Below are 27,370 nucleotides of genomic sequence, written 5' to 3'. Positions count from 1 at the left end.
TGTCAATCCCAGGTAATTCTCATGCCATCGGAATTGAAGTGTTGAAATAATTACTAATTTAATTTTCATGTCATTAGTTTTTGTGTTTTTTTGTTTCATTTGCGCAGGTGGCTTGACAGAAACGATAGAGTTATTTTGGAAACCGGACGAATCCATGTGTCGGGCCCCAACCTCGTTTTCGACTCACCGCAAGAGATGGATTCCGGGAACTACACATTTGTGGCCAATAATACATCCGGAGAGAAAAAACAGAGCGTCTGGGTGATCGTGTCAGGTGAGGATTTGCTGCAGATTGTCTTTGCACGTACCACTTGGATCTCTTGTCATATACACACGCAACACTCACACGAAAGCACACTCGCAAGAACATACATTCACACGAACATACCCTCTACACAGCGAACACACACAATAACATACACTCACAAGAACATACACACACAAGAACATACACTCACAAGAACATACACACACAAGAACATACACACACAAGAACATACACTCACAAGAACATACACTCACAAGAACATACACTCACAAGAACATACACTCACAAGAACATACACACACAAGAACATACACTCACAAGAACATACACTCACAAGAACATACACTCACAAGAACATACACACACAAGAACATACACTCACAAGAACATACACTCACAAGAACATACACACACAAGAACATACACTCACAAGAACATAGATCTACACTAGTAACGTGTTAATGAAGTCCACACCATGAGGCCTAACGTAATGACATCTTTTCAGATATGTTTTTACAAAGCGTATATCAACCTGCTCTGTCTGTCTGTCTGTCTGTCTGGTAAAAAGTGTGTACACGTTATTTCTCCCACACCCATTCTCGGATCAAGCTAAAACTTCGCACAATTATTCATAGACATAGACAAGACACGAATAAATTTAAAAAAAAAAGACAATTAGATAATTAATTAACTGGTAACTCATTTTTTTTATAGCAACAAGGAAAACTAATACTTCAGTATTGACATATATGGCTAAACTCTTTGGGTTTAGTCCCCTTAATTAATTGTTAGCGCTATTTCTCCCTCACGCATTCTCTGGTCAAGTTGACAGCAGTTGAACCCCACTGACCTTCCTACAAAGTGATTGAATAGAAAAAGAAGAATTTTCTAAAAGCCTTATCAAAATGTTTTAAAGTTCGCATGCACCATTCACCATATACCCCTAGATCAGTTCCAGTGGTGCTCTGCACTCTCAAAGCAGCATTCTTATTTGAGAACCCTTCGGTGTCAGAGTTCAACACTTGGTGTATACTGGGATACATTTACCTCTCCTCTAATGAGACAGAAAAGGTTAGCTCTTCTCTGGCGACCCCTTGAGACGTGACCCTGCAGGGGGTCACGAGTATCTATTCGAGAGCAAATGTCAACTGTAGGTATGCGTCTAGGCGCCCCACTGAGAAGGCGGGGAGTGGGGCGCCCCGTTAGTCCCAAATGTATGCAAACGAAAAAAAAAAGACCGTGTGTTTGAAGTTTCGGTTCGTATCCTTGTTCCCGTATTGCTTCCACCAATCCAATCGTAGCATTACCCGGCGGCCAGTCAATGCCCTTACCGGCACTTAGCGTCACTGAAGGAATTCCCGAATGAGCTAAAAATAACACAAGGCATGTCTGATGGACATTGTCTGAGAGTGCTTAACTTCCTGTTTGGAACTCTGGGAAGGAGACTGACCTTCAAAGAATGCATTACACGTGTCACCAATCCTTCTTTAAAAAAAAAAACAAATAAAAAAAAAAACGTGTTTACTTTAGCGGACAATTAGAAACCTTTGTCCTTAGGGTAGACGCTCGCTGGTCAAAATGTTTTGTTTCTAGCAATCTAACAGGCGGCAATTTGTTACGCCCGCATAATACGTTTTTCTGAAAGCTTTTAATAATAACAATGGTTCAAAAACCAAAAACCAAAAACAAACCTTAAGACACTATATACCTCAAAATGTATACGTACCTGTACTCGACAGTTTGTATACATCACTGCTGAAGTGAAGATCTGAGGTTCAAATTACACCATCCAACATTACCTAGCAAATTAAAAAAAAAAAACTTGATTGGGTTCTATAAAATAATTGGCTTTATAAGTTCATTTCTATCGCCCTCGATGGTTCTACCCCGTCCTAATAGTCAGCGCCATTCATTAACCCTTTACCACCTTCGTCACCCCTCACCTTAATATTTTTTCTCTCTTAAAGAAAGTCGTAGCGTGTGGACAGTGTCAAATAAGAGCTATTAGATGGACCTCCCAGTGGATGAACGAAGAAGTATTAATTAATTAAATCCCTTCAAGCATCGGCCAAGAGCGGACACTGGTCGCCTGTTCACTGAAATTGGCCATTGGCCCGAAACAGATTCCACGGCATGCGGCCGATGATGGCCTGCGTGTGGTCAGTTTGTGAGCTGACCATTACTCTGACCTCTTGCTAATGACGTCCAGGAGCAACTCCAGGATGGACTGAAAGCAGTGGCCATGTTGTCCGTCCAATTAATAAAATTGATGGACCACCGGTTCGTAAAAACCACAAGTGGTCATTTGAAGAGCGCTAACTGCTTTCACCGTCTGAGGTCGTGACCCTGGACGGCGGCCAGCACTAGGCAATTAAAAAGAAAGCTAATAACACTCATACACACACACACGCGCGCGCACGCCCTCATACACACCTACACACGCATTCGGCAGAATTTAAAAGTAGAAAATTAATACATAGACAACATTGTAGTTTTAAAGTTAAGAGTTTTACGTTTCAGATGTTCATTGAGATTCGAACCCTGGAACAATAGTTTAGAGTGCTTAAAACACGACCAGGCAGCTGATCAGATTGCAAGTAAAAAAATCAGAATTACAATAAGTTCCTTTTTTGAGACGTTCAGATGAGTTTACATTCGCCTGTTCCTGTAAATATACTCAACACTAAAAGAGAACTTAAATAGACCACCGTCAAACAATAGCTTTGTCAGTGTTTATTTTGGCAAAATATGTAGGTCACATCTGGAACTGCATAGTCTTTTTGAAATATTGCATTCTTCATTAATCTTAAGACTTGAAAGACTAACTCTTCATTTACACACTCTGGGCATAAAAAAAGGTCTACTTTTTCTTTCCCTCACTAATGTGACAAAAAGTATATGTATGTTATATCAGCGGCTGTCTTTCTATAGTGGTGTCACTTTTCAATGCTGTCAGTGGGAGATATCGCCCTCGTGAGATGTTCAATCCGCCGTTTACCGAGCCATTAATTTTTATCCGCCACTTTCGTCTTGCCGGTCTGCAGTGTCACATCTCTCCCGAGACAAGTGAGGATAAGCCAAAACAACCTACTGAAAGACAACTCCGCCAAGCAATCGTGTATCCAATGTTTTTGTTGGTTCTTTCCCCTTGTCCCGTTCTACGCCTATCAGAAAGGCCTGGCTTGTGTTCAACATTATTTTAAACTCGGCAGAAATAGAATCGAGTTGATTTTTGTTTCACCCTGACATATACACTTTTTTTTTTCTCATTATTATTCTCGTTTACAGTTCCCCCGATCATCAGTAGACACCCACAGTCCATTACCATGGAAGAAGATAAAGCAGCAGTCTTCAACTGTCAAGTGGCGGGAACTCCTCACCCTGTGACGTCCATACTTTGGCAGAAGGATGGTGTCCCCTTGCCATTGGTTAGTTTTTAGATTTACTAGCCCTTGCGCCCGTCAAATTGACGGGAGGAAATTAATGTATTTTAATACAGTCTGTAATTATGTAGTCTTTTTTTTTTTTAGTGTCTGGAGATTGTCACTAGAAAATTTTATTTGCAGGCCATTATATAAAGGTTTTTAAAAATATTGAAACCAATAAAAGCAAAATGATGCTAAGAAATAATGAATGTTATTAAGCCTTGTAATTCTACCATTAATACATATATATATATATAAACCTCGTTGAAGAATGGTTTCTCTAATTTCGAGATCTTTAGGACGCCCCCGAGTCTACCCAACTCTAAATACCTGACATTAGATGGGGAAAGTAAAGGTGGTTGGTCGTTGCTCTGGCCACATGTCACCCACTTTAACTGTCAAAATTAGAAAAAAAGATGACCTTGACAACATCTCTACCTTATAAATCGCAAGTTCTGAAAGTAGCTGTACTGTTGAATGATCTTAATCATGTGTACAGTAGCTGTACTGTTGAATGATCTAAATCATGTGTACAGTAGCTGTACTGTTGAATGATCTTAATAATGTGTACACTAATTGTGTGTGAACCATTTCTTGTATTTCTCTAGGGATCCAAACATTTTAAAATCCACACGAAAGACGGAGTCCTGAACATCACAAGTGTCCGAGGCTCAGACGAAGGGAACTACGTGTGTATAGCCAACACCACCGGACATCGAGTCCAGCTGTCCACTCCTGGATTTCTAAGAGTCACAAGTCAGTAATTCTATTTCTGTAGAAAGATCTATACTAAACAATACATTAAATCAAGACATATATACTTGAAGTACACTACACCAGTGATATGGGCCTGATTTTGAGCTGCTGCTAGTCTGAATGTATCAGCGCTACACGCTGACTAGGAAATTTGAAAAATGATCAAGACGTCTTCGTGTATGAACTCTTTATGTTGTCTCTGTTCTATTTATCTGAATGTTTTTGTTGTTTTTATTTGAGAAAGAAGTACACGCAGTAACAAAAACTTCCAATAAGTATCAATGAAGCAGTTTAGTCTTCATCACGTCAAAAATCTGGCAACATTTCCAAACTAATAAACAGCTGCTGGTTTCTATCAAACTTAACAATATTTTGCGCAGATGCAGTCTATGACACATGTGTTGGAAATTAATTTGGTCTAAGGCCGAAAATGGCCGGGCATCACTTAACCAAAACGTTTTACTTCAACCAAAATACCCTCTACATAAACTTGCTTATTGAATAGCTTATTGCCAGTAATAAAATCAATATAATTCAAAAGCCTTGATACTAAGATGATAGGCTTCTACACTCCAGACTTGTCATACAATGGAAATGAATAATATTAAACTTCACTTCTTTGCAGGGAAACTCAAATTTAACCCTCCTCTAGATGAAGTCTATAACCTGGAGTTGGACAAGCCGGCCAGCATCGTTTGCAGGGCAGAAGCCCTGACGCCGCCAAAGATTCAATGGATAAAAGAAAACTTTGGCAAGACCGGCAAGGACCAGTTCAAAATTCCAGACCACGCGACGGAGGACAAAGGAACTCTCCACTTTCCAAAAGTTCTGAAGTCAGACGAGGGGAAGTACCGCTGCGTGGCCAGCCAGACACAACAAGGATTCATCGAGGCCATAGTTATAATTAAAGTCGTTGGTAAGTTGGTACATTACCCTGCCTCAAGGCGGCACACGGGTGGAAACGAGCGTTGTGAGTGCAGTAAATGGGTAGTAAATGGGCAGTAAATGGGTAGTAAAAAAAGACTCCTGTGGGAGGGTCTAAGGGAGTGCCAGAGTTTCCCCATTGCGAAGTTGTAAGAAAGCTTCCACGATCCTGTCCAAATCCAAGGCGTCATTTCTCCAGGCACCATTTCATCAATGGCGAGTCCTGCACGATTAACTTGGTTAACTATAGGAAAATGGCGGGTGTTTCCCGGTGTACTCGGCCTTCAGCCACGTATTCTTGTCCGTGTGTTTGGAGTGTCCGACACTTTGGAAATAGCTGTGTTATAAATGAACATTGTCTTGGACCACTTCCAGGCAAAGTACTTTGTTCAGTTAGGCTTACAAGCCTAGAGTTTCAAGAGCCTCTAAATTCTTTCAAGAGTAAAACGGTAAGTGGGCTTCCAGTTCACGACAACAAATTGCTTTGATCTAGATCTTGGACAGAATATATCAACTCACTCCTGTTATTCCTCCAACACCCATTTTCGGACCAAGTCTATACTTTAAACAATTATTCATCGACATAGACAACAGATGAATCAATTTAAATAAAACATTTTATTAGTCCGGCAGATATATGTAATTATTGTCTGATATCGAATAAGGGAAAGAAATTTTACATTATTGAGAGATCTAGTTGTTTGTGCGTATTTTAAAATATTTTTCTTGTTGAACGTAACAAACATGAATAAATATCACAAACAGCTCCTATATAAAAACACTCACACAAATGATTGCTTATATTGGCTATATAAGTGCTCTTTTAGTAGATATAGTGACAAAGCTGCATTATTATTTCCAAAACCCGCGATATCTGAATGTCGGAAATCAAAATGCTTTAAAGGCAATTCTAAGTTTTTCTGTGTATTTCTTTTTTCTGCTCTTCAGTAAAACCAACTTTCAGTACCCGGCCTCCGAACATGACGACTGCATTTGAAGGCCAGCCCATGATGCTGCACTGTGTGGCAGTGGGAGATCCCAACCCCCAGATCTTGTGGGATAAAGATGGCAGATATCTCCCAGCAGTGAGAGCTGTTCCTGGAGTAGCCTCTTCTAATAGATACACAGTAAGTAGAGTGCGTGTCACTAGATGCGCATGTGTAGCACATAGAGGATAGACTGGCTAATCTCACTGTCAGGTTCTTTATTATTTGGAGATGTCTTAGAGCCGTCAGTTCTCACTTGCATACAAAAACTTGATAACTTTAGTTCACTGACATATATACTTTGTTTATGAACGTTAGTGATGAAAAGTGAATGACAATTGTTAGGTACCTCCGTGCTGTGTCTAGAGGGGATAAATCCAGAGTGGAGATAACCCTTCCTGAAATCCTTGTCTTGCTTTTAATATTCAAATTCACAATATCTAAGTCAGAACTTTAACTTTGGATGAAACAAATAACTGAATTGCCTCCCTTCTCCTACAGAAGACACAGACTGACAAGATCTCAGTCATGGCACACACTTAACGCTTTTTGTTTTCAAATATTATTTTTAAATATACTCCCATTGTTAATTTACTTTTAAAAAGAGATATTTATATGTCTTTTAGTTGCAACAAATGTAACACGATCATTTTAGTTTTCTGCCTTAAAATGTACTCTCCGCAATGCAATAGAAATAAGTAGAAGAGAGCCAAGAGCCTTATCTGTTTACAAATGTAGTGAAAAATTATCATTCTTATTCTAATGATAGGTATAGATATATAAGTGAAATATCCATAGATCTATACTACATACACAGACCTAGGTTTGCATATAAATCTAAATATGTTTATGGACTGATATTTATCGTTATGTGATTCAATCATACCCTATATATTTTTTTCAAAATAGATTTTCCCCAATGGAACTCTTCTGTTAGACAAAGTTTTAATCGAAGACAAGGGGAGATACGGATGTACAGCTAACAATACTGCTGGACAGATCCGAGCTGAATTCCATCTAATAATTAGTGGTAAGTTACTTCCCTTTGATAACGTAACTGAAATCTCGAATACTACACAGTTAATTCAATAATATTCATTCTGTTTCAATATCTTCATCAACAACTCAAATTAGGCTCATTTCTTTAGTTTTATCCTTTATGTGTTTGACCCGACAATCGATATTAACAAATGCAAAATGTTTCCCTTGTGTCATAACAGAGCCCCTCGAAAAAGAAGAAAGCTTTGACATGACCAAGACTGTGATCATAGCAGTGTGCAGTGCTGGGGCCTACCTGGTTCTGGTCATTGGTCTGACTGCCTACTGCAGCTACAGGCTTCTGATGCAGAGGAAAAATAGGAAGCAGCTTCGTAAGTGATCAGAATTATACATGCAGCATATGTTCATTATAGTCAGCATTTGATCTATTGAGCCAGCATATAATCAATACAGTCACCATATGATCCATACAATGAGCATTTGATTCATTGAGCTAGCATATACTCTCTATAGTCAGCATAAGACTTAGTGAATTATCTGGCGACGTACTGGGTGTAGCCGGTTTGTAAAAGCTAGTATTTAAATAAAACTACCAAAGAATGTTACTGAAATAAGGAGTAAGATATATAACAACTTAACTCCATTGTTAGAAAAGAGAATCATCAATTGCTTATATAGGAGAAAAGAGAATCATCAATTGCTTATATAGGAACCCTTGCCTATATGACCAGTTGCCTATATGATCACTTGCCTATATGATCACTAGCATGTATGGCCCAACGTATTTTGAGAAAACTATTCTAAATAAATATTTTGTTAAAAGATGCTAGAACACCAATGGACTGTGCATACCAACAAGCGTTCTGTGCTACATGGTACCATTATATTATGACACATCAATACAGTGTTACACTAAAGAGATATTCACAATTCAGAGGGTAAAAAAAATTTTTTACGATAATTTATGTGCACTTTTTAAAAGTAGTTTCCTCTTTCCCTTTCAGACCTTGTGGTCTATAGGTCAGATGATATAAAGGTCATGTGTTTCTATGGCCTACGGTCTACGAGGGTGTCATGTGTCCGGCACAATGACTGACCAACCGCATTTACTTTTCCCCAACTAATGTCAGGTACCCATTAGAGCTGGGTGGACTCAAAGGCGTCCAAAGATCCCGAAATTAAAAAAAAAAAAAAACCAGTCTTCACCAGGGAAAAGTACTGAATCAAATGTCTAATCTCATCATTGTATTATAGAATAGCTGTAAGACGATGATATTGTATCTAAGCCTTTTGGTACTTTTATTTATTTAATTGTAAATCACAACTTTACACTCTAATTCTCTTTACGTTTTTCTTAAAGGCCTACAATATCGCCCCTCGATGTATTTTGCATGTTAACTGGGTCAAATAAAAAAAAAACAAATTACTGTGATTTACTTAACTATTAAAGTTCTATATAAACAAATGTTCTTAAAAGTATTGCAAATTATGATTTTTTTTATTTCTAAATTAAAAACTTTTATGATGACAGTGGCTGCTCGTGGGCTCAGAACTATGTGGGCGAAATGGTGACCTATTTTTTATTCAAAGTGGGGATAGGAATGGGACATAGTGTCGAAGTGATTACAAAGTCACCACTCCCTACGAAAGTGTATTCAGTATCCAGAATTCAAAGAGAACTAGTTGAGTCCTGGAACTCACCCAATGCATCCCAGCGCTGCCACTGTCTAATTACTGTCAAACTTGTCTTCTAAGCTATAAAGTAGTTTATCTATTTCATTTCTAAGTGAACAGTAAAAATCTGAAACTTGGAACAGGAGAGTTCCATCACCACAGAGAACAACATGAATTGTTAATGAAAGATCGAGACTCTGGCTTACAGTTCCGGAGCGACAGTGACAATCGCTCTCACGTGTCTGGGATGAGTTCGCACCAGTCACAGTCCTCGGCCTCAGCTTCAGCTGCAGCGTCGCACATCACAGCCACGGTCGCCGCTGCCGCCACAGCTAGGTGCCAGGCTGCTGGCCTTGACAAGTTTCACTTCCCCAGGCAGGAGTTGCAGACTTTGGGGATTATTGGTTAGTGCATCTTGTTAGTTCCTTTGCTTGGTTGTAACTCTTCGAGTTAGTTTGAAGGAAGGGTCTACATCTAAAGGTAAACTAAGGCTTAAAGTTAAAAGATAAAGTGACCTATATGATCCATTGGCTTTTCAAGAAAAATGCAAATATTGTAAAATTTAAGTTTTGAAACATGGCAGTGGTTCTAGATCGAGAAATTATCTGCTTTTACCTTACGGTATAAAGTTTAACCCAACTCGATTCAACACTGGTATTGTTGCCCTTATAAATGTTCTATTTTGACTACAAAGCTTCTTCCCCGGTAAAATTAGAGAAGGGTAAGGGTTGCCCCAATCAGCCAGGACATCCGACAGATTTAACAGATCTTAAGTCATTGATTAACAAGTTAGAAAAGATTAAACATGGGTACGAAAGAACTTCTGTACTCTGTGCTGAATTTGGCTATAGACAACATAAGCAAAACCTTAAGTACGGCCCCCAAGCAATAGAAAAATGGTTCTAGTGATATTTTAGTTCGCTTTGTAGGGATGGGCAAAAGTTAACTAAAAAGTTACAAACTTTTAGTTTAACTAAAAAAAATTAATAAGGCCAAAGTTTAATTACTTTTTTTTTTTTTTTTGGGTTAAAATCGTAGTTTAATCATTTTTTTTAGTTACAAACTAAACAGTTCAATTAAAATTTGTAAAACTTTTCAACATGTGGTAGCGGTTGAAATGCACATGCCTGTTTTCTGGTCATGTGATATTAACGACTTTGATTATAAAAAAAAAAACCAAAACACAATGATGTAGTTTATAACTATTTTGTCAGTCTGCATTAGAAGAGGGTAAAAATTAAATTAAAACTTTATGATAGCGCTACTTTCATGCTTAAGAACATAAGGGAAATAACTCATTTTCCCCTCTCATATATAGCATACATAGCACACTTTTAGGTTCAGGCCTATAAATATTATTAACTGCAATGGTATTGATGCTTGAAGAGGGTTAGGGGCCTCTCCAAAAATCCAGCTGAGTGCATCCACTTACGTTAAATCTGGCACTGGCATCAATGCCGCCACAGGCTACCGTAATGTTTTGAAAGTTCATCACTATATCCTCCATCTTCCTCTGCTAATTCCCCTAATTAGGTCAAGGCAGGTAAACATAATCCATGTGCTGAATTTGGCTATAGGCCAAATACGCCAAGTGGTTAAGTTAATCAACCCTATAAATGTATGTTTCAGGTAAGGGTCAGTTCGGAGATGTGTTTTTGGCCAAAGCTCGCGGCATCTGCTCCATGGAGCCAGCGACCTTGGTGGTGGTGAAATCTCTGCTGGTGAAAGGGGAGGCCACTACCATGGAGTTCTACAACGAAATGGAGATGTATAGCAAGCTGGAGCACCCGAACGTTGTCAGGCTCCTGGGAGTGTGTAGGGAGGTGGAGCCACTGTTCATGATCACTGAATACTGTGACTGGGTAAGTGCCTTTAGTAGCGTGTGCAACAGATACTGTGACTGGGTAAGTGCCTTTAGTAGCGTGTGCAACAGATACTGTGACTGGGTAAGTGCCTTTAGTAGCGTGTGCAACAGATACTGTGTCTGGGTAAGTGCCTTTAGTAGCGTGTGCAACAGATACTGTGTCTGGGTAAGTGCCTTTAGTAGCGTGTGCAACAGATACTGTGTCTGACATTGGGTAAATGTTTACCTTCTGTAGTGTAAGCAACAGTTTAAAAACACGTTAGGCTATGCACTGTCTTGCAAGTCTGATCAACTTTTCATCATTGGTCTTATTATATATTCGTCTATCGTGGTTTGATGATGACCACTTTTGTCATCCATGGGGCTGAGTGCTGGGGGTGTGTGACTAGTGACTTGCGCTGAAAAGTTTGATTAAAGTGAGGAGGATTCGCGCAACACGTCGAGCTCACTCTCTCGCAGTAAAGCCCATCCTTTTCCAGAAGCAAGATTTGGTCAAGACGCCCGTGGACGAGTTTTGGTGCAGTGAATGACTTTCTGTGTGTCTTGTCCAGCTCTAGAGTGCTCCACAGCACTGTGCTGATAGTCGCCTTTCTGTCCGATTTGTCTAGTTTTGTGACGTTTCACCATTGGTCTAAACATCTTACGTATATATTAAAGCAGTGGGCTATTTGAAGACATTTGTTTTAGTTTGAGATTATTGTTGAATTAGCTTTGGTAAAACGTTGATTTGATTTAAGGTGAAACGACATTTTTCTTGTTGTTTTTTTTTGTTGTTGGTAGATGTAGAATACTTGTATGTATCATGTCACATATAATTTTCAATGGCTGTATTACACAAAACCTGTTCTTTGTAATTGTCTTAAGTCGTCCTAAGAGTTGAGTTGACATATCTCTTGAAACTCTAGGCCCAAGGAAGCTCCCATCCACTGGCCTTTTCGAGAAACTTATCTGACTGGGACCTAGAGCCGTGTGGGTGTCCGCCATGAAACGACCCCCGATTGACATGGTTGTTGGGGTTCTCTTCCATTCCCGCCACTGCAATGGACTCAGTCCTTAGGCTTCCCAACTGGAGGATGGGGGGTGTACTGTTTCTTCCTTTCATCTCCTTTTACGACTATTGCCATCAGCGCTCTTCATTAGATTAATTAAAAAATAAGCTCATGTGAAATGTTAAAATGTATTTCATTTTCTTATTCTGTTTAAGGGTGATCTCAAACAGTTCTTATTGGCTACCAGAAATGATAACGGACGTCGCAATATGACGCTTAGAGTGCCTCCCCTTTCTTCTCTCCAAAAGCTGAAGATGTGCCAACAGGTTGCCTTGGGCATGGAATATCTGGCAGGGTATAAATACATTCACCGAGATGTGGCAGCCAGAAATATTTTGTTAACGTCCAGACTGGATCTTAAAGTAAGTTTTCATTTAGCTTTTTCAAATACTGCATAGTCATTGAGTAAAAACATAGGTATGGTATACAATTGTATCAAGCCAAGCATTGTCCTTGCATTGCTAGGAAGCATATGAATGATAATCTAGATTCTATGTCTTAAGTTAATGAATGATTAATTTCTCCTTTTCAGTCCTTGGCTTCAGACACTGTCTTCTTTGAGCTCTTTGTAGGAATAGATTTAGATATCTTGATAAGATACATTCAAACGTTTTGTTGGCCTTTGTAGGAATAGATCTAATCTAGATTTAGAGATCTTGATAAGATACCTTCAAATGTTTTGTTGGCCTTTGTGGGAATAGATCTAGATTTAGAGATCTTGATAAGATACATTCAAATGTTTTGTTGGCCTTTGTAAGAATAGATCTAGATTTAGAGATCTTGATAAGATACCTTCAAATGTTTTGTTGCTTTGTAGAAATAGATCTATTCTAGAGGTCTAGATCTATAGAGATTTAGATACCTTCAAATTTTAAAGTCAATAAAAATGTTTAAAGTAACTAAATGTTACCTGAATATGTTCAAAAAACTGCATTTTTAAATAAAACAGAGTATCATCACAGACATTTACATTTTAAATTAGAGAATAAAAAATAGTAAACTCTAAACTTTAATTTCAATACAATCAGTATTCAATCACGTCTGTCTTTAATGTGAGAAGTATATATATATATATAAGTACATGTGAGGAAATTCACCTTAACAAGACTTATATGTTAAAATTACTTCAAAATGTAAAATATTTGACAAATTATTTGTTGCTTCTAGTATTTTTTTTGTAAACTTGAAATTATTTGATGTGTTTTAAACTTGCCTATATATTTGTGTTTCTACTTAGGTATGCAGCCTGTCACTGAATAAAGATGTATATGCCAGTGAGTATTATCTTCACCCTGCAAAGCAAACATTGGTACCGCTAAGATGGCTGCCCCCTGAAGCTCTGCGTGACTCTGAGTACTCATTTCACACAGACATTTGGTCCTATGGTATCTTCATGTGGGAGGTGTTCCACCTGTGTGACCTCCCATACCGCCTCCTTGGAGACGAGGAGCTCTTCAAGTCACTGTGTGGTGCAGGGGTAGGGGCCAACACTCTGCCCCTGTTAGACTTTGCCGAGCATTTCCCCACACAGGTGAAAGACATCATCCGACAGTGTTGCATGATGCCTCAGTCCAACAGACCAACCTTTTCAGATCTGGTGGTCACGCTAGGTCACCTATTGACTAATGGCGATTGCGTCTGACTCCATGCACACTAGCCTATATAAAAATTACAGTACAAGAGCAATACGCCTGCACAAGTCAGACGTTTTTAAAAAAAATAGCAATTGTAAATGATGAGGACATTGGTTCATATTTCAGCTTCTATTCCCAGATGATTGTGGAAATAAGACAATGCTTTGTGCTTACAGGCAAGCTGAAACTTTAAGACTAAATAAAACAATTTGAACAATTTTTATGTTCTCAAAACTTGGAGGACAATATGAATGTACATGCACTGAAAAAATCCTGCCTAGCAAGGCAAGATACAGTTGAGCTTTTGTAAGTTATATATTCTAGTATTTATATAAACATTTTGATATGTAAATATCCATTCGCTAAAGCTTTTTTTTTTAACATTATTCACACCATGTCACATTTCCTAGACACTGTTAATTTTTTATCTGCATCTGGTACTGAGTGCTGGGTAGCTCAAGATATTGGAGAGTGGTACTAATGTAAACCATCATTTCTCGTTCCATATGCTAGGACAAATTAGTACAAGTGCTCCTTCTTCCCTAGTGCTATTAGAGCATGGAATGGGTTGCCTGAGCTAGCCAGGAAAACCAGTGATTGGCAGAATTTAAGTTATTGGTTAATATGCATGACTAAATGCATGACGCGTAGGACGTAATCATCTTCTTTTTTGAAGTAACGTCTGTATTATATAAGATAAGATTAGATTAGTTACTGGTCAGGCTGAATGCAAATACTCCTTTCATTAATCACCGAAAAGAAACACAATTGCTGATAGGTCAAAGTAAACAAAGTGTTCCTATAGCACTGAAGGTTTCAATTCCTCAGACAGAGAATGTACCAAATGGAAAGGAGGGTTACACAGTAGATGTGATTAGGGAGGCACACTTTATTATTTATTTATTATAGATAAAAGTTGTTTTATCAAAGACACATAATAAAACTGAATGTATACCTAATTGACTTCAATGTTTGCATTTTTTTTTTTCTAGATTAAATTATATTCAAAAGTATTTTACATTTGGTAAACAATGTTATCTCTTACTGTTTGTAAGTTACACACATTTGTTTTTCTTGTAATGCTGTCTATTCAATTATGTAATTTGTATAGGATATAGTGTAACAAGAGAGTGAAAAATGAAAACTCTATAGAAGGCTTTGGTTTGCTCACCACCAAGGGCCTTAACTTTATAATGTATATTCACTTGAAGTGAACTCCTGCTCCCATAAATATTTTGCTTCCAATTAATAGCAAAGAAAAGTTATCTCCCTTGGTATTCAGTTTTCAGAGGCACTTAAGGAATATTTGATAGAAAATAAAATATGACTGGAAGGATGAACTATTAGAACTAGATTAAAATGAAAAGTCCTATGACTAAATGGAGAGATCAAGTCCTTGCAATATCCATTGTTCTTTCAAGGATGCTAATGTTGGTGATGCACAATTACCTTCTTAACATATGTTACATTGAAGATAAATAAATAAAAAACTTCTTGACATGTGAGTGAAACTATATGTGATTGTTGATAAACTATTGTATAATGTATGCTTTAATCAATAAAGATTTTAAAACTAGTCTGATGATGTGGTAGTTTATTGATATGGTATAGGTGATGAACTTGTGGCATTCTCAACAAGCAAGATGGCTGAATTGTCATGGGGCATGCACTTCGGGATGGCATCATGATGGCCCTGAGTTCCAACCCTACTCACATCTGGGGCTAAGACGTAATAAAGCTTCATAATTGAAGGAACGTAGAAAAAACAAAACAAATGAAACTTATAAGAAAGAAAAAAGTCTCTTAGCATACAGGCTTGAGCTTATGCTATCTCTGAGTCGTTAGACATAGAACCCAATGATAGTTATTAGTTGTACATCTTTTTCACTACAGCATTTAGTTTCAATTGATGTCCTTTGTCGACACATGTGTATAAACTTATTTTTACATTTTGTTTACTATGTAAAACTTTGTTATAGTATTAAACAATTGTATGAGAGTAAAAGAGAAATGAATATCCACTTTTCAATGTATGGACACAATGTTAACCATCTGAAATCCCCTTTCTCTATTATGCAAATCCATTGTTTCATTTGTATTTCTTTATTTGCATTCACCCCATTCTGTTTTACTGTACATGCCTGTATGAGTTTTTTTTTGGTTATGTCCCTTGTGTTTCAACAATGATGTGATAAATAATGTCAGTTTCTTTTTTTTCATTCTCCTCTTGACATAATTTAAAGAGTTGTATGTGAGACACCTTGAGTATGCTTGTATATACATGTATAGGTAGGATTAAACTATTAAAACATCCATGACCAACAAAGTGCGTGTGTGTTTTAACCTTATTATTACCATCTTCATTTCATTTTCCACAACTGTTGAAAATCAATAAGGTACATGTTTTGTCAACACATGGGCACAGATCCAGTCACCTAAACTTTTAAAACTAATATAAGTACCATTTTTTGTGACTTGAAGTCCAATCAGTACAGATCCTGTTATTCAAACTTAAAACTGACATGTGCAGTAATAAAGGATTCTTCCCTAGTGCTATTAGAGCATGGAATGGGTTGCCTGAGCTAGCCAGGAAAACCAGTGACTTGGCAGAATTTTAGTCATTGGTTAATATGCATGACTGAATGCATGACGCATAGGACGTAATCATCTTCTTTTTTGAAGTAACGTCTGTTTTATATAAGAAGGATTATAGTTCAGAATTGAGATCCAAACCTTTCCTCAAGATTCTCTTAGTACTATCTCTTTCTATGAAACTACACATGAACTTTCTATGTTCATCCTGGGTCCTGATGTAGGACTCAAGTAAGAAAATAGAATTGTCTTTCAAGGCAGCGAAATATCATATCAATATTTTGAGATAAAGCTGTTCCATTTGAATAGCACTGCAACAATGGCATATGCTCGATTACCTTAATAAATGTCAGCATGATAATTGTATACAAGTATAGTGTATAAAGATTTCGGAGGCACAGTGGCTGAGTGGTAAAGCTATTGGCTTATGAACTGAGGCGCCCTGAGTTTAAATCCTGGTGAAGACAGACTTTTTATTTTGGGATCTTTAGGGTGCCTTCCAGCTCTAATAAGTACCTGACATTGGGCAAAAGTAAAGGCGGTTGGCCATTGTGCTGGCCACATGATACCCTTGTTAAATGTGGGCCACAGAAACAGATGACCTTTACATCATCCTATAGACTGCCTGGTCTGAAAGAGGAACTTTACTATTTATATACATTAACTCTTCCATGAGGTAAAAAGAAAATGAAGTTAACCTTCCATCATTAAGATCTAGCTCAACATTTATTTGAAAAAAGATGAGCATCCAGCCTTGGCGAATTCAACTGGATCAGTTTAAAATTTTTTTTCTGCATCAGATGTGGAAAGTAAAAATACTGCACTCATTCTGAATTAAAGAGATTGCCATTAAGCTTTGTTTTCTTGACAAACTCTAAATGTTGAAAGAAGTTGGTTTGATTGGATGAAATGATTATAATGTGAATAAAGAGTTCCTTTATATGTCAAATAGTAAAATCATTGGTAGATGCCTTATCTGAAGTCTGCCAATTAAGAGTTGACTTGAAGCACTTTTTTTTTTGCTACTTAATGACAATTCTTTGGCAAGGAATAATAAAAAAAAAAACATGACTAGATTTTTCAACTGCTAAATCTGGGTGGCCAAATTAGTGGTAGAAAATGTTTCTTCAGTAGACAGCTGATGTTGATACAATAATGACAATTATTGACGAAGCAATGTGATAATTACAAAAACAAAACTGATAGATGCAGTGACTGCTCTCTTAAATTGAAACTTTTTCAAACTTGTCTTTGAATTAATATAGTTGGCAACAATCAACTTACAATAATTTTGTTCTTAGTTGAGATTTAGGAAGGTGGTCTTATAACATGTTAAGAATATGGTGGTTAAGAGGTAAAGTGTTGAAATCTTAAGTCCTACCGAAGACCTGAGATTTGAAATGTTTATGACTTCCTCAAGTCCACTTCTCTCTACACCCTATATTTTAAAAGTTATCATATGTCCCAAGTTTTAAAACTTATCATATGCCCTATAGTTTAAAAGTAATATTATGCCCTATAGTTTAAAAGTAATATTATGCCCTACTGTTATAAAAATAACTATATGCCCTATATTTAAAAGTGATGCAATATGTTTATATTTTGTCTGCTCTTTAAAAGTACAAAATGTGGTAAAGAAAGGGAAATAATTTCTTTGTGACTTGTACAATTAGACATTAATAACTCAATAGTATTCAAAACATATAGTAGCACAATCAACTTTATTTGCTATTCAAAGGAAGATTCATTTATACAATTGACTTAGATCAAAACAGACATGAAAATATGTGTGTTTTAATATATCAGAGACATTGGCAGATTTACTTTATGCATTAAAGTCTACAACAGTGAATCAAAAACCAAGGCAGAAGTTTATCAAAACCCAACTTTACCCAGCCTGCTGTCAGTCTTAGGGTTGGCAGTAATGGCCTGAACAGCAACAATGGCTTGATTGATGTGTGTTTGTAAGTCCCTTAAATCTCGAAGATGGAGAAGTCGAAGTATCTTGGCTGCTTCTGTTATTATGTAATCTGTACAGTTAGAAGAAAATAAGGTACAATTTCTTTTCAAAGCAAATTAACACTTGAACTTATTGACAGCAATTTTAACCCAATAGTTCCCATGTCCGGTTAGGAAAACTCCTTCCCACACCCTAAGCAAAGAGGGGTGACTAGGAATAAAAAAAAAAAAAAAAATTTACATTATGAAAAAAAAAAAAAAAAAAAGATCTAATACTAACAAATAAACAAACAATTTAAAAAATAGAATGATATGTCTAGTTTAAAAAATATATACTTTTATTACCTTTAGAATATAAAAAAGCTTAAAAAAACCCACTAATTTTCCAACATGAGGGCTTATAGACTGGGGCTATGGGCCTGTTCGTTTTCCTCATTTTTACTAAAAATATAATTGATAATCTCCTAAATGATATGAGACTAGAAGAAATCTTTTATTTAAAAAGTTTAAAGCAAGTATATTGAAAAGGGGATTTTAGAAACATTCTACAGCAGTTTAGGACAAAAATGAGAACATGTTTTCACCTGCAGAAAGAGCTAATCATGTTGAATGTTTTCCTTTAAACAATCTTGAATTGAATTTTACAGGAATTCCTTATTCAGTATTGTTATCTGGAAATTTCAGCCCACCACTTTGCTTACAAAACATGCATATATAAAAACACAACCCTAAAACCCCCAAAATTAATTAGCTACACTAAAATAATTCCAGTCTGGAGCTGATATAGTTAGTATGTCTTGGTGGAGGGTGAAACAGCAACAAATGTCAAAATTAAAAAAAAGGACCTACCTCCAGCTTCAAACCCAAGCTCAGTTTTATCCAGGGGTATGTGTTCATCCTGAAACAGAACACAGCATTGGCCATTCAATATGAACTCAATGTTGTTGAGTCAAGCTAAATACAACAAAATTCTAAATTGTAATAGAAAAATGTCTATCAAAAAATACCTATAATGATTGATAACCATAGATACGTATAAACCATTACATAATTTTTAAAATTTTATTGAAAATAAGATTGTGTCAACTCTCTGCCTTAATTAATTAATAACTATTTTACACTGGTGAGGACTAAGATTTTTAATTTCGAGATCTTAAGGGCGCATCTGAGTCCACCGAGTTTTGATGGGTACCTGACATTAGTTCGGGAAAAGTAAAGGCTGTGATGGTTGAGTGAGCATGTTTAAAAGATTTTTTTTTCTCAAAACAATACAAACTAAAAAAAAAAGTTGATGTAACAACAATGCTATGTACCTTTTCTTTTGTTTTTCCTGCAGAGTCTATAGCCTCCTGAGTAAATTTTTCCTTGATAACTATACAAATAGCCTGAAATAATAAAACAACATTCTGCTATTGACACTGATTTCACTTAAAGAAATTACAAACTTCAAAAACATGATACCAAACATGATCATTTCTAGAAACACTAATTAATTACCTTTAACATTTCTAAATGATTAGAATGTGGAGGAATCTGTAGCATCATGGCTAACGAAGTAATGCCAGCTTTGAACTCTGGGCTGTTGACTGAGAAGAAAAACAAAAAGTCAGTCATACAGCAGGTTGTGTGCTCCATCAGGTCAACATAGCATCCACTTTAAAGTTAAGAAACAAACATATATATAACTACTAATGAATTCAATTGTAAATTGAAGCAGCCAAAAAAAGAAAGTTCTTTTAAGTTGACAATCTTATTTTAACTCCCCTTTATAAAAAAGTATTTGTGACACTGTATTAACCATCTTTCTACACACACACACACAAACCACTACCAGGTTTACAGATTAAAATGAAAGCACTAAAAGAACAGGAAATAATGGAGAAGCAGTGGATATCCTCCCCCACATGCAAAGACAGAAGAAATAAAACCCTAGTCCTCCATTAAAAGCAACAGCAAACAACACAGAACCAACAAAATCCTGGACAATTAGATAAACAATTAAAGTGGAAGGGACAGTCACAGAGGGAAAAAAAGATTCACCAGTACCTTCAAAACAAATCTACATTGAATCATAAAAGTTCTCATTGATATTATGAAACATTTTAGTACATTGAAAAGAGTGTACATTTTTTTTTTTTTTTGTCAACAATTTATAAAACACAGAGCCAAGAAACAACAATCAACAAACTTAACTCTCCGCAATTGAAGTCATAAAGTGAAACACATTCTAACATAAAGCCAGACATAAAGAAAATGCGTAACTTACAGTCAAGATTATCTAAAGGATTGATGGACTTTGACAATTGCTGTTCTTTTCTTTCTTTAAAAGATTCTGGCGTGGCACTCTTATACTTGTCAACTGTGAAAAACAAATACACAAAATCAATAACATATTATATTACAATGCAACAGTTGATGCCCCAACTACAGCCTGTGAGCCACCTCTGGACGTATTCCAACTCCTTGAAGTTTCTACCCACTGTGCATAATGAAACTACAGAGAATAGGTTACATCACACTAAACTTATTTTTTGGATGATGCAGCCTATGTCACGCATGTTGAAAATGTAAATCTGCTACCCCTCCCCAGGCTGAACATGGTTGGGCATCACTGAAATATATAAATTGAAGACTCAAACTCTAAAGTTGTCAAAAATAATAGAAAATTCTAGCTTTACTTTTAACATCTACATTGCAGCCATACAACAGGAAAGTTTTTTTTTACTTCACTTCAAAACACTTGTATCAATATAAAGGACTGCAATCAGGATAAAGGATAATCCTAACTCTACTTAGAACATCTCTTTAATGAAAACAACATACCTTTCAGACTTAAGTTTAACCAAAATTATAACCACTGCGAATGATTTTAATATGTAATCAATGCAGTTATAGTTTGGACATGTAATAATAAAAAGTAACTTTGATTCAATATAATTATTGGCTATTCGCTACCTTGATCACCATATTCAAGTCGGATAGCATATCCTAACAGCCAATCTAACAGGGCTTTTCTGTCTGATCCGTCATGTGGACTATTGATTTCAGTTAAGTACTGAAAAAAACAAAAACAACAATGTTCATATAAACTAGAAAACTAAAATACATATAGCTGAATCATATGAATAAAGTTTATTGTCAAGAAAATTAAAAAAATGGCTACTTATATAAAAAAGAATCAATCAAATACAATTTCAAAGTTCATAAATAATTTGTTCTTTTTTTTTAGTTTATGAAAAGTTCTGGTAATATATATGGTCCGAAGGAGAATTACACATAATGAAAATGGAAAGTATGATATGATTAAAATAATAATAAATAATAAAGAGGAAATACTATAAGCAGCTAGCTGTTTGCTGTACAAATAAAGTGATGGTAAGCTACATTTTTTAAAAGGTATAGGATAATTTTTTTTTTCACTTTTAATTAACCCTTAAAACGCGTGTGGTAGCTTAGCCTCTAAACATCAAAATTGTAATTCCATTATGTATGCACTCATTGTAAAAAAGCTCAGCATTTTAAGGGTTAAACACTACAGAATCCAAGTTTTCTAAGCTCTTTCATTTAAAACACCAAATAATTTAAATATAGATGAAGTCTTGGACTTTTAATTTAGGACTTCAAACTTTTATTTTGTTTTTAATGAGTGAATATCTAGTGGTAACAAAGAGACTTGGTATGAAGATCAACTGTCGCGCATTGAGATTGTTAACATTAGATCTCAATTCTTTTTTATTTATTTGGCAACAGTGACATTCCATTTAGTGTCCTTGACATTGCTTGGTTTATCCAATTAAAAGTGCTAGTTTGCTAACTGATTTTGTCTTGGCATTATCTTTTTTCAAACCTTTAAACATTAGTATAACTTTAAGAACTACTAGTGAACATGTGGATCACCAATAATGTAGGCTATTGCAATGTAAAAGAAACAACAATACTAATAACATACAGACTGAAAGGCTTTATTCCATTCATTAGATGCCAGATTTCGAAGTGGTTCCCTGTCTTCAATTTTTAAATGCCTAATTTTTTGATCCTCTAACCATAAAACAAGAGCTCTAAATCTTCCTTCATCTGTGGATATACAAGATAATAATCACTCAACGAACTGTCAGACAAAAGCAGAAACAAATATGTGCGTCTCTGAATTATAAACTTTTAATAAAGTAAAAAACAAAATAATAATATAATTTATAAAGTGCTGTTAACAAACAAAATGTAGGCTCAAGGTGCTGTAATAACATTACTAACACAAACACAACAGCTAGAATGATAATTAATCTAAAAAAGTTTTAAACAGATAGGTCTTAATGTTCTTCTTAAAAGTGGTGTAACATGTTGTCTGAGATCAATGGGGAGTGAGTTCTAACCCATGAGCACCATTAGAAAAAATGATGAAAATGCAATGTCTACTATCCATAATAGTCTTAATTAGATATAGATCCATATGCATGTAGAATGTAATTTATAGTACTAGGTATAGTAGATCTTTATTTTCATACATTTGAAGATCTACACCTAATCACGAGGTTGTATGAGAATCTTCAAAATGACAATATACTATTAGAATTAGCTTAAAAAGAACCATGTTAGCATACCCAGCCACCATCACAGGTAACAAATTTTCCATTTTTTTTTTGGTTAATATTACACAGCAGCAGCTTCAAATACATCAAAGCTATTGTCTCAGATGAGGGAACGAAACCCGAACTATTGGATTGAATAGCACAATCTACAGCAGCCCTTTCAAAACTTCAAATAATATGGAAAAACAAAGGCTTAGCCCTCGGCACCAAAATCGGACTGATTCACTAATGTCTGATCTAAAAAAGTTAAATTGAATTTTCTTATTTTTGTAAGTTATCTTTTTTATGATTATCATTCATAGTTCAGTGTTTACTCTGAAATTGTCAGACTGTTTTAAATTTATTGTTTAGACATAGTGATAGATCTAGAATCTAGATCTAATCTACAATAATCAATCTATTCTAGACAGGGGTGCCACCCATGAGACCAAGTAAACCCTGAAACCCGAATTTCCAAATTTTACAAACCCTGAAATCATAAACTCCAAACTTTACCAACCCTGAAACGTATCGCATTTACAATTTAAGCACCAAAATTTTACGAAAGAAGAACAGTTTTAAATTACTACCTAGATCTATATCATAATATGCCCCCCATGTTTTAAATATGTAATTAGTAAGCCTATCATTATAATAAATAGAGTGTGTGTATTTATTGATAAATACAAGTAATACAAGTTAAGAGGATTTAGTACAATTTTATATTAACAATGTTTGTACACCCCCCCCCCCCAAACACAGTTATTTTAAATGATGTTTCTCTCTTAACATTTTTCCCTCATTATTCATTTGAAGCAGCCTACTTTAATCAATATTGATAAAACTGATTCCATCAATGTACATGCATGGACCTGTAAATCTATTGCAACAAGATAAAATTGATTTTGAGATTTAGTCCAGATCTACTCCAAAATGAACATTTAGATTTAGTTTCTAATATTTAAATGTAGACCTAGATGGCTAGAATGTGGTGGACTGCTTATGTAATACATAATTTTAATTTATTTGTATAAATCTATTGACCAATCGATCTATTTTTTCTAGCCTCTAAGTCTTCAGGCGAACGCAAATTTACTAATTTAATTCTTCAATCATTGATTCTAGTTCTGATCTAAAAACGATGTAAATATCCTAAATCTAGATCCTACTTCTATAATACTCTAGACCAATATAGCTCTAGACTAGTCTAGAAATAGGCTAAGGCTCTGCCTCTATCTATGTCTATATGGAACCTATACAAATATTAAAATATAAAACACGGAAAGAAAAAAAAAATTCTCACTCGTGAATTATTTTTTCTTTCTATTTCTAGATCTAGGACTAGCCACTAGGTACGCGAGTAGATCTAGATTATATCTATACTAAATACAAGACTTTACAGTCTAGGTCAGATCTAGATTGATCATAGAAATAGATCTGACTCTAAATCGAGCCGATTCGAGGCGCGTTCCGTAGATCTAGATATTCTCTATAGATCGAGAATGTTTACACTTTTTTGTCACTTAAAAAAAAAAAATACGTACTGTACCGATAAATAAAGCTTAGTGCGCATGCAAAGTGAAAGTCTAGCGAATCGCGAGATATGAGACTGGTAGATTTTGTTTAAAAATGGCGGCTCGCGCGATCGGAACTAGCAAACTAAAATAAACGGGGGAAAATGACATGAAATTTCGAAAAAATCTAAATCAACTAAAACCCTGGATTTTAACAAATTGTAGAAGGCAAACCCGGAGGGAGGAAAATCGGACCCCTCGAAACCCGGATTTCCGGGTTATTCTGGAAAAGTGGCACCCCTGATTCTAGATCTATAGTAAAGAACCATTTCCAGACACAACGTAGTTTCGGTCACGGACCAGACAGCTCATCATTTGTCTCCTTGCTTGTTTATTTGGATAGTTAAGAGAAAACTTCCTGCATATTGGGCATGCTCTATTTCCCTACACTTCTGTCAGTTTTATTATGGGTCAAAGTGACCTGGTCTGAAAATGTCATTTTTTACCTTCCCTGGATTACCTCAAGTGGCTTCCGGGTTAAGGGTATTGTGTAGAGTCGAGTCATGATGCATCATCCAATCAAAACCCTTGTATTATGCTTCTATAATGGACAGGAAACAAGTGTGTTTCACTTTCTTTTCTGATATTTAAGCCTAAATAAAATAAGTGAGGGGTGTCTGGTTGGAATTACATTTGCACGAATTGAAACACCAACCGCATGCAGTAAAACAATGTTGTGTCATTGTGACAAATATGATAAGACAGATTTTAGGAGTCAGTTATGGATCTAGAGATTGGGGTCTCAAACAAGGAAATCCTATGCCGAAGTGGGAGTCGACCACTTGTGAAGTTGTAACAGAGCGTCACATGAGTTATGGGGGACATGTTCTACGGAAAAGGAATTATGCATACCAGGAGTCGCGAGGACATATTGGAGACCAATATGAGGAGAGCGCAAACAGGGACATTCTCGTATAGCTTGGGGCCACACTTTCACGGAGGACCTCAGAGCAGTGGACAACAGGTGAAAAAAGGCTTCAGACATTTTCAGTGACAGATCTTTGTTGTGACAGATTGCAGCCCAATGTGACGATCTGTGCGGGAGAATCACAAGTTCACAAATTTGTCTAATTGACAAGACATTGTGACCTGGATGGATGAATATGTGTGTTTTGGATATGGATAAATGGATTGTGTCTGATCAAATATTTGAACGGGATGGATCAAATCTGATCTATCTGCCTTTTTTTTAACAAGTAGCGCAACTACACAGGCTCTATGATGGACGTTCTTTTTTTTCACCTAGTCGATCAATAATTATTAGCCATCTCCTCTCTCGTTCACCCGCTTGCTCGGTGAGCCTGTGTCTGACATCATCGATCAATAATCGTTACCTGTTTGTAGCATGCTGAATATGACATAAATTTAACATTATAATAAAATTATAAAAATAATAACACTTTTAAAATATTTTTTTTTCTGGTTGGTGTAACAAGATGTGCTGTCCGATGGTCAGGGAAAAAACTCTATCTGGTTGATGTTACACTTTTCGATACCTACCCTACACTCCTTTGACCTCAGATTTATTTTTAACTATGCATTGGAATACACCACGTTATAACCAGTTTTTGAGACAAATGGACAAGGATTTCATTATTTCATAGATAGTCTGTTTTTTTCTAGGTTTAACCAATAATAATAATAATAATAATAAGGATTGTCTTCGAGTCCGAAGTTTAATGAGGAGTGCAGTATTTCCCGTGGCTGCGCAGCCCTAGCTGTGACCTACATATTTTGCCACATTCTGGGCAAGCATACCAATATGGAGCTATAAAACCCCAAACATGAAAAATGGCATCAACTAGGCTTATACTTATGGGTGTGCGGAAAGGGTACTTTACTATAGAATACTACTGAAAATAATAAGAAAATCTAGAATCTAGACTAGATTCAAAATCTTATCTATGAATATTATGATTGATGATGCTTGATTGATGTATTCATGTAGTCTACATTGTAATGTAAATCTAGATTCTACTTCTACTACTTAGTGAGTTCTAGATTCAACTTAATTCAAGAGTGACTAGAGTCTAACTAAGACGACTAAGTCTAATATTTTTTATATATTTTTATTTTTTTATTAAACATTTTTTAAATTGAAATCGATGTAAAATTTACCGTTTATGTCAAAGCGATCAACTTCAGAACATTCAAGAGCCAATAATTTTCTTTTGAACATGGATATTTTATTATGATTACGATTTATGTTGACTCGGACTCCAGTTGAAGTTGAGCAGTAGCAGTACCACTGCAGTGTTTAGCAGACAGATCTTGACTTCTACTAGGACTAGATTGTCTAGATCTAGATCTCGTTGTAGAATCTAGTCGAGATTTTATTTATAATGTCTAGTATTACTAGATCTAGTGGTCTAGACTTATAGAAATATCTTGCCTAAATCTCATATAGAATAGATTTTAGAATCTAGGTCTACCTGTAGATCTAGAGTTCTAGATTCTATCTATGATTCTGTCTACTAATATTCTAGTTATACATAGAGTATAGAGACAACGGAAAGGACTTGTCAAGAAATCTGAGTAGTGTCCCTTGCCGCCCTTGGCAAATCTAGATCAACATATCTAGAGGATTTGTTAGACCCTAAAAATACTCAGATCACCAGCCTGCACCCTGCGATTTGTTCACTATATTGTAGGCCTATAGTATTTATTTTGCCATGGCCCCCATCCTTATTTTTTTTTCTAACTTATAAAAATAATCATAAAAAAAGGCCAACAAGTAAACGCTGCCCCATAATTTTTTTAGCCAACCTATTACGATCAATCGGATCGTCCCGTAAATTCTAGTAGGCTACATGTAGGTCCTTCACTCTCCTTCCCCGCTTTATAAATAGTCAGTGGCGTCTCTAGCCATGTGAGGGTGGTGCGGGCCGCACGGGGCATCATGTGATGAAGGGCATCAAACTGAAAACAAAATTTCTCAGTAAAAACTGCACACATTGTACATACATGAACAAACATAAACTACTGAATTTGGTTAAAAAAATATTTTGCCACTCTGTTAATATTATGAACGTTGCTCACTATTGAAAAGTCTGGATGGCGCTCCTATATAGTGCTCTCAGACAGAGAAATCGTTCTCTCTG

At 36.0% G+C, this 27,370-nt stretch overlaps 2 protein-coding genes across 3 annotated transcripts in view; one reads left to right on the top strand and one right to left on the bottom strand.

Moving 5' to 3' along the window:
• The window catches only part of LOC106066198 (inactive tyrosine-protein kinase 7-like), a 224,050-nt gene extending 208,145 nt beyond the window's left edge, over positions 1-15,905 (top strand). For both annotated transcript variants that reach the window (XM_056022222.1, XM_056022223.1), the window contains exons 8-18: positions 108-274; positions 3,557-3,696; positions 4,302-4,449; positions 5,075-5,365; positions 6,322-6,500; positions 7,269-7,389; positions 7,580-7,729; positions 9,146-9,436; positions 10,662-10,894; positions 12,101-12,307; positions 13,183-15,905. In XM_056022222.1, coding sequence (XP_055878197.1) covers positions 108-274; positions 3,557-3,696; positions 4,302-4,449; positions 5,075-5,365; positions 6,322-6,500; positions 7,269-7,389; positions 7,580-7,729; positions 9,146-9,436; positions 10,662-10,894; positions 12,101-12,307; positions 13,183-13,587 — 2,332 coding nt within the window. In that variant the 3' untranslated portion in view covers positions 13,588-15,905. The remainder of the gene's footprint in view (positions 1-107; positions 275-3,556; positions 3,697-4,301; positions 4,450-5,074; positions 5,366-6,321; positions 6,501-7,268; positions 7,390-7,579; positions 7,730-9,145; positions 9,437-10,661; positions 10,895-12,100; positions 12,308-13,182) is intronic.
• A 1,968-nt stretch (positions 15,906-17,873) lies between these two features.
• LOC106066192 (RNA transcription, translation and transport factor protein-like) lies at positions 17,874-26,805 on the bottom strand. The gene is made up of 8 exons (XM_013225161.2): positions 26,388-26,805; positions 22,080-22,204; positions 21,086-21,185; positions 20,397-20,489; positions 19,628-19,716; positions 19,444-19,515; positions 18,980-19,028; positions 17,874-18,201 (listed from the first exon to the last, which is right to left on the bottom strand). The coding sequence occupies exons 1-8, from the start codon at positions 26,446-26,448 to the stop codon at positions 18,047-18,049; spliced, it is 744 nt and encodes a 247-aa protein (XP_013080615.2). The 5' UTR covers positions 26,449-26,805; the 3' UTR covers positions 17,874-18,046.
• Between the last annotated feature and the right edge of the window lie 565 nt (positions 26,806-27,370).

The sequence above is a fragment of the Biomphalaria glabrata genome, chromosome 3, assembly GCF_947242115.1.
Source record: "Biomphalaria glabrata chromosome 3, xgBioGlab47.1, whole genome shotgun sequence".
NCBI lineage: Eukaryota > Metazoa > Mollusca > Gastropoda > Planorbidae > Biomphalaria > Biomphalaria glabrata.
Note: the sequence above shows the minus strand (reverse complement) of the source record. Positions and strands in the feature narration are given on the sequence as shown.